General features: G+C 34.8%; 3 protein-coding genes across 10 annotated transcripts; 2 read left to right on the top strand and 1 right to left on the bottom strand.

The window, feature by feature from the left end:
* The first annotated feature begins 30 nt into the window (after positions 1-30).
* On the top strand, positions 31-13463 carry SCaMC (Short Calcium-binding Mitochondrial Carrier). Of its 4 annotated transcripts, none has more exons than XM_066734162.1 (10): positions 31-887; positions 1656-1782; positions 2108-2168; positions 2277-2364; positions 2452-2563; positions 10215-10373; positions 10457-10714; positions 11062-11229; positions 11307-11561; positions 11640-13463. In XM_066734162.1, exons 1-10 carry the CDS (start codon positions 817-819, stop codon positions 11712-11714), a joined length of 1374 nt encoding a protein of 457 aa, XP_066590259.1. In that variant the 5' UTR covers positions 31-816; the 3' UTR covers positions 11715-13463. The 4 variants fall into 4 exon arrangements, with proteins under 4 accessions (XP_066590259.1, XP_066590258.1, XP_066590257.1 ...); XM_066734161.1 differs by lacking the exon at positions 2108-2168 and having other exon boundaries at positions 33-456; positions 560-887; XM_066734160.1 differs by lacking the exon at positions 2108-2168 and having other exon boundaries at positions 33-887.
* A 492-nt stretch (positions 13464-13955) lies between these two features.
* Positions 13956-15621, bottom strand: Pgls (6-phosphogluconolactonase). The gene is made up of 4 exons (XM_066734171.1): positions 15488-15621; positions 15144-15344; positions 14707-14990; positions 13956-14630 (listed from the first exon to the last, which is right to left on the bottom strand). Exons 1-4 carry the CDS (start codon positions 15597-15599, stop codon positions 14508-14510), a joined length of 720 nt encoding a protein of 239 aa, XP_066590268.1. The 5' UTR covers positions 15600-15621; the 3' UTR covers positions 13956-14507.
* Positions 15622-15803: 182 nt separating this feature from the next.
* On the top strand, positions 15804-18158 carry Bem46 (abhydrolase domain containing 13-like protein Bem46). Of its 5 annotated transcripts, none has more exons than XM_066734169.1 (7): positions 15804-15945; positions 16273-16371; positions 16441-16675; positions 16745-16976; positions 17094-17287; positions 17355-17512; positions 17581-18158. In XM_066734169.1, the coding sequence occupies exons 3-7, from the start codon at positions 16489-16491 to the stop codon at positions 17851-17853; spliced, it is 1044 nt and encodes a 347-aa protein (XP_066590266.1). In that variant the 5' UTR covers positions 15804-15945; positions 16273-16371; positions 16441-16488; the 3' UTR covers positions 17854-18158. The 5 variants fall into 5 exon arrangements, with proteins under 5 accessions (XP_066590266.1, XP_066590267.1, XP_066590262.1 ...); XM_066734170.1 differs by having other exon boundaries at positions 15852-15924; XM_066734165.1 differs by lacking the exon at positions 15804-15945 and adding an exon at positions 15947-16194.
* The last annotated feature ends 276 nt before the right edge of the window (positions 18159-18434 follow it).

Raw genomic sequence — 18434 nt, forward strand, 5'->3', positions numbered from 1 at the left:
CCGTTCGATTGACGCAACTGGAAAACTGGAATTCTGGAATTAGTTGCTTGCGCGTGAACAAGCTAGAGGAATCGTTGGGATAGCAGTCCCAACAAACAGGATAAAGAGGGATTATTTCTACGTATGAAGATGAAATTGTGTTGATCGCATTTCGATGGAAACTGCGGAATTTACGAGTGACACAGATGGGAGTCGGTCACACAATTTACTGCTGTAAAGTATTATTGGAGAGATTTAGCCTTCAAATAGTCTCTTTTGCATGAAGATTTTGCGTTTATCCATCGGCGCCGGTCGCCGCAGTGCGGATTCTCAAAACGCATTATTACATTTAAGAATTTAAGAAGGATTATCCATACTTTTTCTATCTCTCTCTCTGAATCTGTTCGTTCTAGGAACACACAGATACCCGTACAACCACGTGTTTTATGCAGAGCTGCATAAAGTGACAAGAATATCGTAAGAGAAGAGTTCCTTTAACCTGTTTTTTTTTTCATGAGTTGTGTGAGAGCGACGTTGCAACTCTAAGGATAAGTGTACCGTTATCGTTTCTCTATCGAAGTAGGTTGTCGGGAAAGGATCAGGTTTCGGGACGTGTGTGTCAAAATAATCCCAAGGGCGATTGAGACAAAGGCAAAACTTGTACGTATGAGCTATTGCGAGTGAATGCTGAACTTTTGCAGAGGTGTTCTCGGCCTTTGTAAGACGAACTGAAAATGCCGGAGAAAAGAGCTATTAATTCGCATTACTTGCACGAACTACCAGCCCACGAAGAGGACAGGTTGTCGAAAATTTTTCAGAAATTAGATCAAGACGGTAATGGAAGAATTGACATTCACGATTTATCGAAGGCTCTTCATGATGCTGGTGTACACAAACGGTATGCCGAGGTAAGAATTTCTTTTTTCCTCTCTCTCTTTTACTCCCTCCTCCAGTCTACTCTCTTTCTCCGTTATTCGAACAATTTTAACCTTACTAGTCCTACAGCCATTGTCCTTTCTGGATATCTCCCTCCACTTAAAATCAAGATTCAATAATATTTCTTAGAAGTAGCAATAATCGAGCAAGTAACAAGTAAAAACTTGTTTTTTAATTTGTTATTGTTGCAAACAGCTTCGTTCAACTGTTTATCAATTTATACAACTTCCCGAATTCCATTTTTATATTAAAAAATCAACAATACTCTTTGCTACACTGCCTTCATTGTTATTTTATGAAAAGTAGCCAAGTTCAATAGTAATGATCGAAGTGAGAATATAAATTCCAATCAAAAGCTTTCTATTTGTTATATATTATTGTTATTATTGATGTGAACTAATCAGTCTAATTTTTTGTCTAGCATTTATGCAACTTATTGACATTTGCCCGTTCCCCTCATCGGCTAACTGTTCCATGTTATTATTTTTCATGAAATATCTGCTGTGTGATAAACGTAAAACAAACGCAAAACGAGCGCTATGTAAAAATTATGAATGATTTTCCACGAAGAAAGTGGGTTAGTAGTTCAGGGAACACTATCAACTGTCCGCTCTGTTTTAACTTTATGGCTTCGCGTTTGACACCCGCCAATTACTTATTGTTTAAACGATTCACGATCCTTTCGTTTATGTTTCTTCTTTTTGTTTATGATTATTCAAAAGCTCTCGATTCCTCTGCAGAAATTCTTGGCGAGATCGGACAAGACGCAAAGTGGCGACATCAGCTTGGCGGAATTTGTCCATTATGTACGAGAGCACGAGAAAAATCTGCGACTACAATTCTCCGAAGTGGACAAAAACAGAGATGGTAAATATACGGACTAAGAATCAATTCTGGCATGTATTTATAAACAGTTCTGGTTAATGGAAACATAGGTATGGTTAAACTATAATAAAAAAGAAATTATACTGCAGTAGAAAAGAGCATTGAAGTTTGAAAATTATATAAACAAAATAACTACTCTTTTTATTCAAAATAGATAAAAGTCAAACTATCATTAGTTTAAACTAGGAAATTTCCAGTTACGTAAAAATCGACGAAATAAACGCACGAGGGATAAGAAAAGTAGAGTAGTAGAGCATATAATAGCTCTTGCTGCATCTTTATTACCGAGAACATAAATTATTTGCAGATTCTTAATCGTCAGAGAGATGACATCTCGAAGAGAGACAATTGGTATTTTGTTGTGCTTAGTAAGATTCGATAAACTGGAACGAAAGTTAAAATAAACCATGATTAACATCCCTTTGAACCAAAAATTTTTTTGGCTTTCTGTATGAACTATTGCTTTTCCTTTTTAGGTAAGATAGATTTGGACGAATTGATAAGAGCCTTCAAGGAACTTGGGATAGACATGGAGAGAAAGGAAGCCATGAAGTTACTGAAGAGGTGATTAATAATATAATTAACAATCCAGCGTAGGATCATTGCTTTTTGATGATGAAACTTCTGCAATAAGAGATCGTTACCTTACAGGATGGATAAAGATGGCAGTCTGAATATCAGTTTTAACGAGTGGCGTGATTTTTTATTTTACGCCCCTGGTACGAGCATCCACGAGCTCATTCAATATTGGCGCCACTCCACGGTGAGTTGGAAAGAATTACGAAAGAAATAAAAAATGTAGGCTGACGTTATGCGTAGCTCGGAGTTCGTCGAGCAAGGATAAGCTTACAGTAGAGAGGCAGCGAGGGATGTAAAAGTATGCGTGCACATGGAAAGTATTGGTGAACGTAATTCACGCTACCATTGGCTGGCGTAGAAGGCTCGGCTGCGATGTGACGTCGACCGGTATTGAAAATGACCTTGTGAGGGGGAGGGGGGGGTCTCTCCCAGCTGTTTCCATTTCCAATAGATTGTCCTCCCCCTCCAAACGCGAGGATTAACGGCGCTTGCGCTTCCAGTCTTCATCCCCACCCCGCTATTCCCCCACCTGAACATTCAAAATCCACCTTGATCCACCAAAAATTGTCTTTTCTATTCCTCAAACCTTTGATTTCAAACCTTGCAATAATTCAATTTTGGACTTTGAATTTTTCAACTGTGAATAATTTTTAAGGACGATTACCCTATCTGCTTTACTGATTTATTGATATACATTGGTGAATAATTATTTTGAATAAGTGGTGTCGATGCTTACCGAGGATTTTTATACATGAAGTATATTTTATCAAGGATGGAGACTTGATACGCTTATCATTTGATAATTACTGACGTAATACGTTCATGGTGGAAAGTGGAGTATTTTCCTCATTGTCAAAAGAGACGACGCAGACAAAAATAAAAATAGGAGCGTGTTTCCACACGTGTTCACTACGGGCTCCAATGACGTAAAGCGTTAGTGACGAAGATATCCGGTGTAAAACTTGCATCACTAACAATTGTGTCTCATCTTCGCAAACATATTGACATTCACAGAACATTTCTTATCACATGGACCTGTTGATCCATAATTGTAAATAATTTCCATTCTCTTTCAATTAGTATTTGTTACAGATTTTCTCTGCTATTTTTTCCTTTAACTAATTTTTCTTCATTAGAATAATCGACTTACTTAATTAGCACATTACTAGGTAACTGTGATATATCGATAAAAGGAAAATGAACTTGAAACGATGAAATAATAAAATGCACAAATATTACCCAGTACGAAGTCAGGGACACACACGCGCGCAAGTTGGCTTATCAGTTCAGACGTGTATCAATTACAAAAATTAATCACCCGTGACCGTCGTTCACGATGCGCGATGCATATTTTCTACAGTTTAATTAAGTTCATGGTTCTTCACATTTTTCTACATGTCCATGATAAAATTAATTGGATAACGTTGTAACATTTCTCAGCTGATAATCTATGATCCATAATCGATCGACGCATCAACTTTCCTGGATGTTTCAGTTTACGATTTCAATCCCTATCATTTACACGAGTTACAGGGGGCCTGTCTGTTAAATAATGCTGCGAAGCTGTTGAAGAAATTATTTAATTCGACGATTCAAAATGGCTGTTACGCACAGTGGTGAAATTTCTCATTACGTTTCATCAGCCGAGCTTGCTCTGTTGGATCGTCGCTACGCTTCTTCTCAAACAACTAATGAAACTGTAAATCTCGATTTCCATTGAAAGCTTCTTCAAAATTCTCGGTAAATCATCCAAACACCATAATCCGAGTGCGAATAATAGAAACAGTTATTTCGAGGAATTCTTCTGGGGAAAAGGCTCGAGCATAAGTATAGTACCATTCACTAGTAAAGGAAGTTTGAGGTTTCCAAGAATAACGTGATTGAATTTACTGTAGGTTTATTTAGTTTTTGATAGTGATCCGATATAAGTTATGGCGACAGAAATGAATGATCTGAAAAAGTTGGATAGCAGCCGGGGAGAGTGCAAAGAATCGAGAGTGAGTGGTTTGAATAAAAATGGTGATTGGTCGTGGAAAGGAGGGAGGTTGGACGCGCTGAGTGGGGATTCCCCGGAGACTCGAGGTTTCTGATACTTTGAGCGGTTAACGTTGGTTCAGACGGTGCAGTGATTCAGTCTCGAGATCGACTCGGAGTGTTGAAATTGAGGAGAGGTTCGCGTGTCGGTGGTCCAACCTAACCTAAGTTGAGCAGGCTTTCAATTGTTCAACCTTTGAAAACGGCTCGACACTCGCTGCCACGGGCAACCTCGCGTACCTCGATCTCTACGCTTCTACAAACTAGCCCCTGTCCAAGGTTCAACATGCTGGAGCAGGAAAGTGTTGGTAATTGTCAAGTTTGCGAGGAGTTCCTCAGAGGCTACCATGAGCTCCTACAAAGGGTAAGTGAAAATCCCCCACCTACTTTCACCTTAATATCACGACCTAAATTCATTTTCTCTTATTCAACAAATTTCATTGTGTCTTTCTTATCAAAATCCAACCTGATTATTGCCTCTAAAAGCGGCTGAGTGGCACCTAACCTTACTTTACGTTACAGAGAGCACTAGATTTACAAATAAAAACTCTTGTTTTGAAAATACATGATACAAAGGGACGTTATATCGTGAACTTTTTACACCTTTTTCTATCGAGGAGCTGAACTCTTAGTCAGAAATCGATATTTATCCAGCGAAAGTATGACCTAACCTATGCTACATGACCTGGAAGCCGGGTGATATGTGCAGTAATTGGACGATTGTATATGGACTGTGCGATAGTGAAAGTGGCAAGTTTTTGAAAGAGTTTCGAGGATTTCGTAAGGAATGTTTATCGTGCTTTGACGTTTATGCAACTCCCCTCTGATCAATTGGAAGAAAAAGTGTCAATATGGAGGGACTCGTGTGACTCAACTCGACTGTTTTATTCGTTTTATTGTCCTACGTCACTGCACGCTCCTAAATGATGCAGGAAGTTTCTAGACGTGCGTAGAGGCTACGATAAAATTATATGGACCTATTAAATATTTGCCAATTGCATTATTTCGCAACAATAAAGTTTTGCTTATCGGTTAATCTGTCTCCGATCAGTCTAGATATTGCAGAATCATATTTCCTCTGAAGAAAGTTTATCGCGTGTACGAGGCCAGACACTAAACTGGGGAGTAAATTAATTCTTTTTTGGACTTTTTTTGAGGTTATTCGATTTCGAAATGGTAGGGAGGGGGGGGGGGGGGGTTAAGGAGAGAAAGAGAGAGACCGGTACAGTTACATGTGGAAAGAATTTCTAGTCAGGTGACTGTGCGAATGGTGACCGTCACTTTTACCTCGTGACTTTTACACTTTTCCCCACTCGAAAAGATAAAATAAAGCCGAGCAGCTGTTGTTGCTTCAAAAGTGCCGGATGCATCCGGCTCATTCAGACTTTGCTTAGTACCGTAGCACAAATTGCGCAGATATTCTATCAACATAATTATATCTCATGACGCGTCTCGCTTTTCTTTTTCGAAAAAAGCCTCTCTCTGCTGTTTCATCTTTAAGATAATGTTCGAGTCGCTAGAACTCGAAATAAAATTCTAGACAGCTGCGAATTCTTGGCAAAAGCTGCCGAATCCGAGCGTTAGAATTGTTTCGAAAATTGAGAATTATTTTTGTGTCTTGTAAAAAAAACCAATTGTGTTACTCGAGAAATGTTATAAACTATTGTAAAGTAATAAAATTCTTTGCGTAGTTATAAGAGCAGCGGTAATTATTCTTAATGGGAAAAAGATTAATATTCGAGAAACTATAAATCAACAAAATTCTGTTAGTATACTTAGAAGCAGGAGTAATAGCTTTGCAGACAAAAAAAGCAGTATCGATAATCGAGAGATATTATAAAGCAACAAAATTTGTTTAGTATGATTAAGAAAAGGGAGTAATCGTGCCTTCCAAAGGTAAAACAGTTTTAAAATATTCAAGAGACACCGTAAAGCAACAAAATTGCTAGCATGATTAAGAGCAGGAGTAAATATGCCTTAAGGAACAAAAAAAGTTTTGATATTCAACAGGCACTGTAAAGCAACAAAATTGTTAGTGTAATTAAGAGGAGGGAGTAGTTATGCTTAGCCAAATGAAAACAGCTTTAAAATATCGGAGAGACACTGTGCGCAAAGCAACAAAATTGTTAGGATGATTAAGAGGAGGGAGTAAACTGGATCGTGGTGGAGTGAAATCTTGACTGGAAGTAATGCGGATGTAAAAAATTTGCAGAAAAACTGCGATAAGCGTGATGGATGTGCGAAAAGGTTTAACCAAGCAAGCACGATTGTTTAAATTTCTCGGTATATCGGTAATGCACTTGATAAACTGTCTGGCTTCTGTCTTGTCCCCTCCAGCCTTGAGTCTCGGTTAATCGCGCTGCGCTCATTCACCTTTTTGTTCGTCGGACCAGAACTGCCAGTGCGATTAATGCGAATAGAGGAAAAACCATCCGACAAAGTTTCACACCAATTGGAAAAATTATTCCACTCGATTTTCTGCTTACCAAGGCCAGCTGACGTCACTCGTGCAAGCCGTGCAACCACCTGTCCCCCTTTCTGCACTCGTAATTCTTTCTCAAATGGTTCCGTATCCGATTATGCCGCGTATCAAATTCACTCGACTTTTTTCAATAAAATCCATCGGATCTACGAGTCGGGCAATTTAAATTTCTTTTTCAAGACCGAAATGATTCTTGCTCGAATTATTTTGTTTTCGATTATGCCGCGTGTCAAATTTGCTCGAATTCTTTCAATAAAATTCCTCGAGTCCACGAGTGGAAAGCAATTCTTTTTTCAAGGTCGAAATAATTCTTACTCGAATCGTTTTAATCAAGGTTATACCGCGTTTAAAAATCACTCGATTTTTTCCTGTAAAATCACTCCGATCTACGAGTAAGAAATGAACATTTTTGTCAAGGTCGCGAGACCTGCGCTACGAAGAAATCTCGCGACTTGTTCAATCACGCGCTAGCACGTGAAACTTTTTTAGCAAAACCACATTCTTCTAAAAACTTTCACCCGAATCTCCTCCTTCGGCGATACCTGGACCGCGCCTTCGAGCAGAAATCTCGAAACGATTCCTTTTTGAGAAAATAAAAAAAAAGAGAAAAATTCAACTTAGAGCCAAGTCTACTGGGAAAAAGAAAATTCAGTGGTTTCCCAAGTTATTCAGTGACTCGGTAATTACTCCATGCGAAATTTTCATTACGTCACTAATGTGAGTTTTGCCGATGCTGCGCTCGTATGTCGAGTAAATAATTGTAAATTATCCGAGACACGAGATAATGCAGCTGTTGGCAATTTTTCTTGCCGATAAAGTCTTCCTTGGAAATCTGATCAAATCTGGATTTATTGGAGAATGAAATACGAGCTGATTTTACTCTTGATTCATGGTTGGATCGACTCGAAAATGTGAACGAGATACGACGTGTTCGATATGTAGAGATTTAATCTGGTTTCTACTAAATATTTTTCGACAGTCATTTACCCAAACTGTATTAAACGATAACTGGCCAACACCGATTCAAACTGCTCGCTAATAATCGCATGGATACTAAACACATTAAAGAAGCAGACTGATGATTCATCGTGACGTTGGATCCAGCTGATCCAAGGCTTTCCGCTTTATTTTCCTTCGAAGACACTCGAATATTCAGAAAACTTTCTCGCGCACGAAAATTTCTGGGAAAAACGGATATAAATCGTCACGAGTATACGCGATTGATTAAAACATTATTATTGAATTTCAGTGTTTACTTATCTAACACAATAGAAGGCCAAGGAGTGTGTACATGGAAAATTCACTGTGCAATTGTTATCTGACACTTTTCACTTGAAATATGAGTCGACTGGAACTCATAGAAATCCTTCCGCCAGTGATTCTTGGCTCTGTTCAATCAATTGTGTTATTAGAAATTTTTCTATCGCCAGAAGTTCACTTGTAATTTTTATAGCGTGTAAATAATATTCAGTAAAAAATTAATTCTTTCGCCGATAAAGGATTTGCCAGTTTTCCAATAATTTTCTCGAAAGAATGAAATTAACGTATTTCATTACTCAAGAATAACGCAAGTAAGCTCGTCAGAGGGAATCCTGCCAGTTGGTCGTTTGAATTTTGATGAGTTGCAGTGTCTGGCGAGTCTGAAAATTCCTGCCAGAAGATAATTTTACCAAACACGTGTAACGCAAACCGTTCCGAAAGATCGATTCAATTATGTTTAATTAAGAAGATTATGTTTCGTTAAATTAATTAAATTATCGCGCGTGGAAAATTTGTGGGGCTGCAAATCGATGAATATTATTATTAGGACAATTGGGTCGGGTAACATTCTATTCGGTATTTGATTCAATGTATAATTACACTATGTCGTTGGGTAGTTGCTCGGTGCAAGGTGGCTGATTGGAAAAGCCGACTAGTCGATGCAGGAAGATCCGAATCGAGGTTTAAATTCGACATTGGGCTTTCGTCCAAGCAATTTGCTTTGGCCGGTGTCCCAGCATGAACTCGGAGTTTGTCCGCATCTCAGTCGTCCTTTTTATCTTGCCGAGGAAGCTCCCGGGTGCGAAAATTATTCGACACGATCGCTGAAGTATCCTCAAGGACCCTGCACCACCGTCGATTGGATTCTATTTAAATAAACGGGGAAAAAAGAATAATAAAAAATAATGGACAGCCTGGATAATTTGGAGAGCGATATTTTTGTCGAGTTTTACATAAAGTTAAGTACCCACGCCTTCTTGCCTTGTCCTAGAATTTTCCTTTCACCTTCCGTTTTTACTCAGAGATTTTCCTCTCGTTTTTACCAATCCCCCCTCTATTGAGAAAACGTTGACTAATACCTGATTAATTTTAGCTACCGTATCAATTTGCAGGAGAAGAATAAAAATAAAAGCACATGATGGGTTCACGATTTGAGAATGAACGAGAGACAAAGTTTGCGCGAAGAGTCACGCTTGTGTTTGCATTGAAATTAATCAGTGATGGAGAGGTGCAGACAGTTCTCATTTTCGATATCGGAGGACGAGGGTTCGCGGTGTAGCATTGATTAATTGATAGGAAGCCGGTAGCTTTGCGTCGGTTCATGGCTTCCAATCAATCGAGGTGGTCACAAAACGTTATAACAGTGATAATGGTATTGCTCTCTTTCTTTATTTCCAATGGAAGAGAATCGTTTTATTCTGCAATTTATAGTTTGGAATTACTCGAATCGATCGATCCTATCTGCACTACGAAGTATCGTTATGACCATGTTGCCTCAGGAATAATCTGGAAGCACGTGGTTGGTTCTGAATGGACATTGAACAAGAGTCTGCTCAGTTCTGCGCCGCGACTAACCAGTTTTCGCCGGATTTCAGATAACACTCGAAACCTAAATGCTTTTCTCCTTCAATCCATGCCAATGATCACGATTATACCAGCCCTTTCTACGATTTAATTAAATGGTCAATTAGACAAATAATGCGTTCGAGAAATATCAAAACACAGTTGTTAACTTTTGCAGTGTTTTAGACTCGTTAAGAAAATTTGAATAGTCTGAAGTATGCTAACTATACTGGGGTCGATTAAAAACAATTGGTTGTCACGTGTAAAAATAATTGTGACATGCATTTGGTTAAGACTTTTAAAAATTTTGTAACTCAGTGTTTACACTTTTAATCGGTACTGTCTTTTGTGAATTTTAAATATTTATTAAGATTGTATATACACAATGAGCGAAATCGTTGTTGGACCATGCCTTCTGGTTCGTGTTTCATTGTTGATTTAAGTAAAAAAGAATTTAAGACTTTAAAATGATTTTTATGTTTTTTTTCATTTACAGTATATGGACATTGGTGAAGATATTGGAGTTCCGGATGATTTTACCAATAGCGAAATGGTATCGGGAATGTGGTGGAGACATCTTTTGGCTGGTGGAATGGCTGGGGCAGTTTCCCGTACGTGCACGGCACCCTTGGATCGAATAAAAGTTTACCTCCAGGTATTTTTTAATCAGTAAAATTAAAGCAAAAGCAGACAAGTATTTATTCGATTGATTTATTCATTGAACTTACCTGATTATAGGTCCATGGAACAAGACATTGTAATATAATGAGTTGTTTTAAATACATGATAAGAGAGGGAGGAATAGTTAGCTTATGGAGAGGAAATGGTATTAATGTACTTAAAATTGGACCTGAAACTGCTCTTAAGTTCATGGCGTACGAACAAGTAAAAAGAGCAATAAAAGGAACTGATACAAGGGAGCTTGGTCTTTTTGAAAGATTTGCGGCAGGATCTTTAGCTGGTGGTATCAGTCAGTCAACGATTTATCCGCTCGAGGTAATAAATTTATGATTAATTATAACGAAAGATTGTTAAGAATGTACGAGACGCCAAGTTGTGCAAAGTTTATTCATTCCAATTTTCGAACATTTCCAAAAGATCCTAGATATTGCTTAGAATTTAATGGATCTTTAAGTAAACCTCTAAATTTATGAGATACTTTTAAGGAAATATAGTTAATATTTAGAGAAGCCTTTTTGTCCAAAGATAGTTTAGAGTTGGAATTTTTGGATGTGTAAAAAGGAAATCATTTTTTATAAATTTAAATTTAGCAAATTTTGATGCTTGGTAGATCAGATTTACTTCAGTGATGAAACTTAACTGAATAACTTATTTTGTTTTAGGTACTGAAAACAAGGCTGGCGTTAAGAAAAACTGGAGAATTTTCCGGTATAGTGGATGCCGCGAAAAAGATTTACAATCAAAATGGATTGAAATCTTTCTACAGAGGCTATATTCCTAATTTAATCGGAATACTTCCATATGCTGGAATTGATTTGGCTGTGTATGAAGTAAGTTGAAGATTCGACTATGTTTAATTTATAAAGCTTATCGCAGAGAGAATTTACGCTAGTGATTCTACTTTCAGACACTAAAAAATAGCTATTTAAGAACACATGACAAGAATGAGCAACCAGCATTTTGGTTACTATTACTGTGTGGAACAGCTTCTAGTACTGCTGGTCAAGTTTGTTCTTACCCGTTAGCTCTAGTCAGAACAAGATTACAAGCTCAAGTATGCCCTGAAAAGGATCCTAACACAATGTTGGGCGTGTTCAAAGATATTCTACATAAAGAAGGTTTCTTTGGCCTTTATAGAGGCTTGACACCTAATTTTTTAAAGGTACGTGCAATTATGGATCTCTTGTATTCTTGAATATAATTTCTGTTTAACTAAACCAATATAAAAATGTTTTTTAAGGTGGCACCAGCAGTCTCTATTAGTTACGTAGTATACGAGCATTTCAGGCGGGCATTAGGTGTGAACATGACGTGATGAACATGCGTGCTAGGAAATATTAATATAATTAAATTATCCTCTAATTTTATTCAAAACTACATGATAACGCGATACAGTAACCGCATAGCATATTACTGTGTTTTTATTGTACGTGACTTCATTTATTTATTACTATTTCAATCTACTCTTAGCTACCAGCTATTGTTCACGATTGATTTATCTCGAGAACGTATTAACAGCAATTTTAACTATAATTTAGGAATAAAAGTTCAAAAAGGGGAAGCAAATTAATAGCAATCAAAGTTTTGCAAATGATGTGCTTATATTTGATGTGGATATGATCAGTATAGTAAAAAGTTTATTGTTTTTATTACAATAGTACAAATGGCCTGTTAGAAAGTATTAATCAAAAATTACTGTTTCACGGCCTCTGAAAAGTGTTAACCGTTCGCTTCCTCTATAAAACTTTCCTAATTGCAAAATTTTCACACGTATTAAGATATGAATTTATTTGATGACAATACGATTGGATTTTGCAATATTAATGGTTTATAACAGAACATAGAGGGATTATTGTTCGCGAATGAAAAGATTGAGTTGTATTGACACTGTGATACATATGATTATAAGCTAAATTTGTCTATGTTTCGATAGAGATGCTCTATTAGTTCTTAATCCTTCGCCGCCAATTTCTTTAAGAATAGGATATATTTCATCATTGCGATAGTTTGATTTGATTTAAGTCTTGCGATAGGCGGCAAGTACTCGAACTCTTCATAAAAATATATGTAAGTAATTATCTTTACCAGGGACAATTTGCTTATTTAAATTATATATAATATATAATTTCACAATTTGTAATCACCACTCCCGATACCCTCGGCAATATTTATTTTTGTTTAGGTTCTAGACTTTTAAATCTTTCCAGTTAAATGATTTAATTTATATTAGAAAAATCTAAGAGGAGTATAAGCGCTTGAATCTTTTTTTACTGTAAATAAGAAATCTGTTAATATTACATATATAGAGAGTTAATTTATAACTTGGTTCGTAGATTTCTTTAAACTCCATTATTCGTGGCACATTTGTTCTGATATTATTCATTCCTATATTAATGAATCTTATGAACAGGATGTGTACATTTTGTATTATAAATATGTACAGTTTTTAGATTTTACGAGAGTGTAGTCCATTAATGGTGATATGCTTTAAAATCAGATACCTTGCCGTGAAGAGAACGATTGTAAATAGTATGACGAAACAATGGTCAACAAATTATACAATTTATAATGTGTACTTTTTATGCTACATATGTTGATCATATGATTATATAAAGTGCATTGTTAACTTTGCTTTCTATAATCTTCAGCAAAAAAAATTGTGTTTAATATGATGCACTTAAAACTTTCATCCTTTTTATCCCAAGCATTTATACCATAACACATTGTAAATTTACGAATAGAGAAACATTTTAAATTAGACATTCGTTTCTCTTTGTTGTACGAGGCAAAACAGAACAGCGGTCAACTAGAACTTGTTGAAGCCCTGCAATAACGAGTTTCTATCGAATTAGAAAAAGACTTCCACTGTTCTAAACCGACTCGATGCTGTACAAAAGCTCTGCTTTTAGATAATTTTAATAGAAATATTTGTAATAGGTATGGAACTGATACATGACTGTACCAGAAAAATTGGTACGATATAACTGATCTTTTTAGTGATTTTTTATGACCATTCATGTACGTGAATAGCTTTTTTGTAAGAATAAATGTCATTTATAAATTATTGCAATTTCGTTCCTACGCATTTGGCGTCATTGAACTCAAATTAAAATAGATGCTTTATACCTGTTACCTATTCAAAATAAATATAGCTGCATAGTAGAATGTAATTGGAAACTATTGATTCTCTATGTGAGTTATACAGACGTATATACGCGTCATAAATTATTAAACATTCTTCTCTCTTTAATAACTAATAATTATCAGTAACAAATCACCAAAGAATATCTTTTGTGATCTAACAATCAAATACAAGTGTTGTTTATCATATTAACCTGGATATGCGTTCTAAGTAATTTTGTATTCAAATGATCACTGTGATATTTACCTTAAGAAAGAAAGAAAGTATTGGACAGTTAATTATTTATCATAATCTATAGTTTACTTTAGCATTTAAAGAAAGAACATCTATTTGAATACAGAATTATAGAGGCACGTGTTTTATTTCGATATTGAAAGTTAATAATATATATTTAAATAAATGTACCCCCTATACTGCAGGAAAAATAAAATATATTTCTATTTACATCTACAGAAATAGTTTTCGTTTATTAACCTTCTTCTCATACATTTTGCATTTATCAAGTTTATCCTTTTATCATATTCGAATAATCTCCGTCTATCCATGGAATGTAAGCAACAAATAAATACAATGGATGAAAAAAATCCTAATTCTGTATAATTGGCTAAATGGAAAATTGCTGTATCAAGTATTATTGTGTCTTTCAAAAGGCAATTTCAGTCTTTTTTATCTAAATCCAGTACAAATATTTTTTATTGATGAAGGACTTCGAAATATCCGCGTTTAAAAAAATACTTTTCTTTTTGCCAATAATAGCATATCAAATATAAATCGCCGCTATCTAAATCTTTTGTACTTATATATTTTCTCAATCTCTAGGAACAAATTTCAGATTTAATAAAAATAAATAAACATTTCATTATAAAAGCTTGAAAATATATACTTTAAGTACTAATTATAATCAGTTTCAGAAATCTTTTCTCATAATAAAATAAAGTAAACTATAATTCAATCACACCAGTCACTTTAATGAATAAATTTTCCAGCATCTCGATCCAAAATCCAATATAATGTTCCATTTGTTGGCTGAATTCTAGCAGCTGGTAGTTGATCAGAGATTGATAACTTCTCTCTTTGTTCCATAATTTTCTGCAAAATAAATAGAAATTAAAATATTTCTAAGGATATTGATAAATTAAAATTCAGAAAAGTATTGGAAAATTACTTGTACGATCTTTGCTTTGCCAGATCCTGTTACAGCAAACATACAAACTCTTGCATTATTGACTACAGGCAAAGTCAGTGTTATTCTACTTAATGGAGGTTTTGGAGAATCATTGATTGGACAGACCCAAAGACTGGATTCATCTAGTAATTTATGGCCAGGAAATAAGGAGCAAGTATGACCATCAGGGCCCAGTCCCAAAAGTAACAAATCAAATCTTGGTAAACAATCCGGTGGAAAATACACTGACATCTTTTTAATATAATCCTTTGCTGCTTCATCAGCTACAAATAATAATTTTAATTAAAAACCACTATCAAAACTCAAAATTATTATGTTCAATGACCCTTTGCTACTTTTCTTTTACTACTTGCTTAAACGCAGTTGAAATAATTTAATGTCATGCTTATGAATAGTAATGTTACTTGTCATTATACCAGAGAGATCAGTATTAATTTTGATAAACTGGTCTTCAGTTATGGGTAAAGTTCCAATTAAACTGTTTTTAAAAAGTCCATACGTAGACTCAGTATTGTCAAAAGGCACGATCCTCTCGTCGCAAAAAAAGAAACGCCATTTACTCCAATCTGTAGTAACGTTCGGTAAAGCTGATGTAAGCAGTTTCACCATTGAACCACCTAAAACATGAGTTAAAGATAAAATTTAAAACATTTTTCTTCTATTTGAAATCAGACAGTAATAACGCGAGATCCTGACCATGTATTAGTAATAAATTAAGTTTTAATAGCTTATTAATAATCATAACCAAATAAAATATTACCTGACAATCCTATTTTAAAAATATCATCACGACTGATAGATTCTTCAGCTGTGTTCTGAATAATCTTAGTTAAAGCAGGTTCGATGGGATCTTCCACGATGATTTTGGCCATTTTTAAGTGATTGAAATATAAACTACCTTTTTATTTTAATTAATGTAAACGGTTAAATTGACCTTCAACGGTAAAATGCCGGCTTGTTGTGCTAGATATTGCTCTGCTTGGTTATATTGCCAAAGTTGCCGAAGTCGTTAGCGGTCAGCCAGCTGTCTGCTGTGTTGCTGTCTTGCCACTTCCTTACATCAGCATCCTTCCTAACTGAAATACTGAATAACTGATCCTAATCCTAATTACAAGCACAAGCCTCTACAGTCTACATCAGTCCTACAGCGCGGTCTACTCAACACATTTAAACGCCAACTCTACACAATGTATATATGTATGACATTGTAACTGGCAGGTTCTGTTTTGCTTCAATTTTAAGTTTGTGTTGTGCCTATTATTGAAACATTTAAGAATTGAGAAATACACGCAAACGCCAGTTTCCTAAACGTGGTTATCACGGAAATTGATGTGATATATTTAGTAATTTACCCTTAACATTCACTGTAACTGCATAATTTTTTAATAATTTTGAATTAGTCTGTTTATTGCTTACAATTGACAATAAATACCTTGTTATTTTCTCAATGACCTATGTTTGTAACATGTAGATAACTGACATAACCTTTAAATATTTTAAATTAATTTGACAATAATATAATTGACACCACTTAATCCTTATTAGATCTCACAAGTCTTTGGGAGTTATGCTACTTACGAATTTTACTTACGAAATGATTTTTAAATTCCGAAATAATTACTTACTGTTTTCTACATTTTATAGGTAAAAATTTGTAGTTACTTTAAGTCTTTTGTTGTATTTTATTTCTAATATCAGATTTATTTTGTTTAGATGTGATAATTTTCCTAAGGATGTAATGCTCTCAACATTACAAGATGAATGATAGAAAGTGACCAAACAATGTCAATTCGTATGAGATTAGTTCGTAGTCGACCTGTCAAATATTTGGGAGGAATTGCAATGAAGTGCTGGGCCTTCTCTGGAATTTATGCCATTGTGTGCATTATTTTGTATTGGTTATATGGAGGTATATTTGTATTCTTTCTCCTATGTTTTGCTACCACAGGTAATTTACATGATACTTTTTTATATTTTATTACTTTATAAGATATTGCCAATTGTTAATATTTCTTAGGCATATTATATCATAAAGAAGATCAGCTTTTGTATCATCCAGAACTGCCTGTTCATGCACGTGTCTATGTTCCTGCTCCTTCTATTTTCAATTTACCATATCAAAATATTTATATAAGATCTGAAGATGGAACTATGCTGCACATGTTTTTTATTACTCAATCAAAAGATAAAATGAGAAATGTACCAACTATTTTATATCTGCATGGAAATGCTGGAAATATAGGCCATAGGTATGTTTGAAAATGAATTTATGCAAAAGGACAGTTCAACAGCAGCCAGACATGATTTTATTTATTAATAATTTAACTGTTTATAGTAATATTTATGATAACTTTTATTATGCGTAGACTCCAAAATGCTGTTGGATTATATCATGCTCTTCGATGTAATATATTGATGCTTGAATACAGAGGATATGGCCTCTCTCAAGGCTCTCCTTCTGAGGAAGGCTTATATATGGATGCCCGTGCTGGACTTAATTATTTATTTTCTAGAAATGATCTAAATACCAAAGAAATTATAGTATTTGGCAGATCATTGGGTATAAATTTGACCAAATAGGTTAGATTAGCTAAAGTATGAAGTAGATTAAATGAGCTTATTTACAGGAGGAGCAGTAGCGATTGATTTAGCAACAAAAGAAGAAAATATACAAAGAATTTGGTGCCTTATTCTTGAAAATACTTTCACAAGTATTCCTGATATGGCTGCAATAGTTGGATCGAAAGCTTTGCGATATTTGCCTTTATTTCTTTATAAGAATAAGGTATAAAACAGAATTGATACTTTAAATTTATATTTAAAAACAAATTTCTATTAGTTTCTTTGTTCTAGTTTATGTCTATTCACAAAATACGTTCAGTGACAGTACCAGCATTATTTATTACTGGTTTAGCAGATACATTAGTTCCTCCATACATGATGCAAGATCTCTTTAAAACTTGTCGAAGCTCTTGTAAACAAATACTTCCAGTTGTTGGAGGTACCCATAATGACACTTGGTGTCAATCAGGATACTACCATAATATTCATGTTTTTTTGACTGAGCTCAGAGATAACCCTCCAAAAAGAGTGGCGCCTAGCCACTGGCAAATAGACGATATTTAATGAAATATTTTCTAGTTGAAATTCAGTTGCGTCCTATGTTCTAAATAAGTTTATTATAAGAGATTGACCATTATAATTAAATCAGCATGTATATAAAAGTAATATTTCATCAACATTTGCTATGTGAAATTATACGCGAGCAACATAATTCGTACAGAAAAAGAAATGTTAATCCATTTACATCTGTCAATACATATATGTACAGTGTAAATAGCTAAACTTTACTTATTATTGATATAATGACAATAAATTTCATAATGATAGTATTCACGTATTTTTACAAGTAGCCATTAATATAATAAGAAAGCAAACTTTTATTTGTTTACTGTAAATTAAAATTAAACTTTTGAGAAAAATAAATAAAATGGTATGAATTTGAAAGATAGAACGTAATTTTGGCAAAAAATTATGACCTTCGTATAGCTTTAGCAGTAACCTTCAAGGTCAAAGACAGCGCTCTAAAATATACAGCAGTCGAAGCTGAACAAATATATATTATATATATATATATTGTTTGAACATTTTTATCATAAATCGATTAATTTTTTAAATATTTTGATTTTTGACATATACATATATTC

The sequence above is a fragment of the Prorops nasuta genome, unplaced genomic scaffold (assembly GCF_024137725.1).
Source record: "Prorops nasuta isolate Cenicafe-Biocafe unplaced genomic scaffold, Cenicafe_Pnas_1.2 PNAS00011, whole genome shotgun sequence".
NCBI lineage: Eukaryota > Metazoa > Arthropoda > Insecta > Hymenoptera > Bethylidae > Prorops > Prorops nasuta.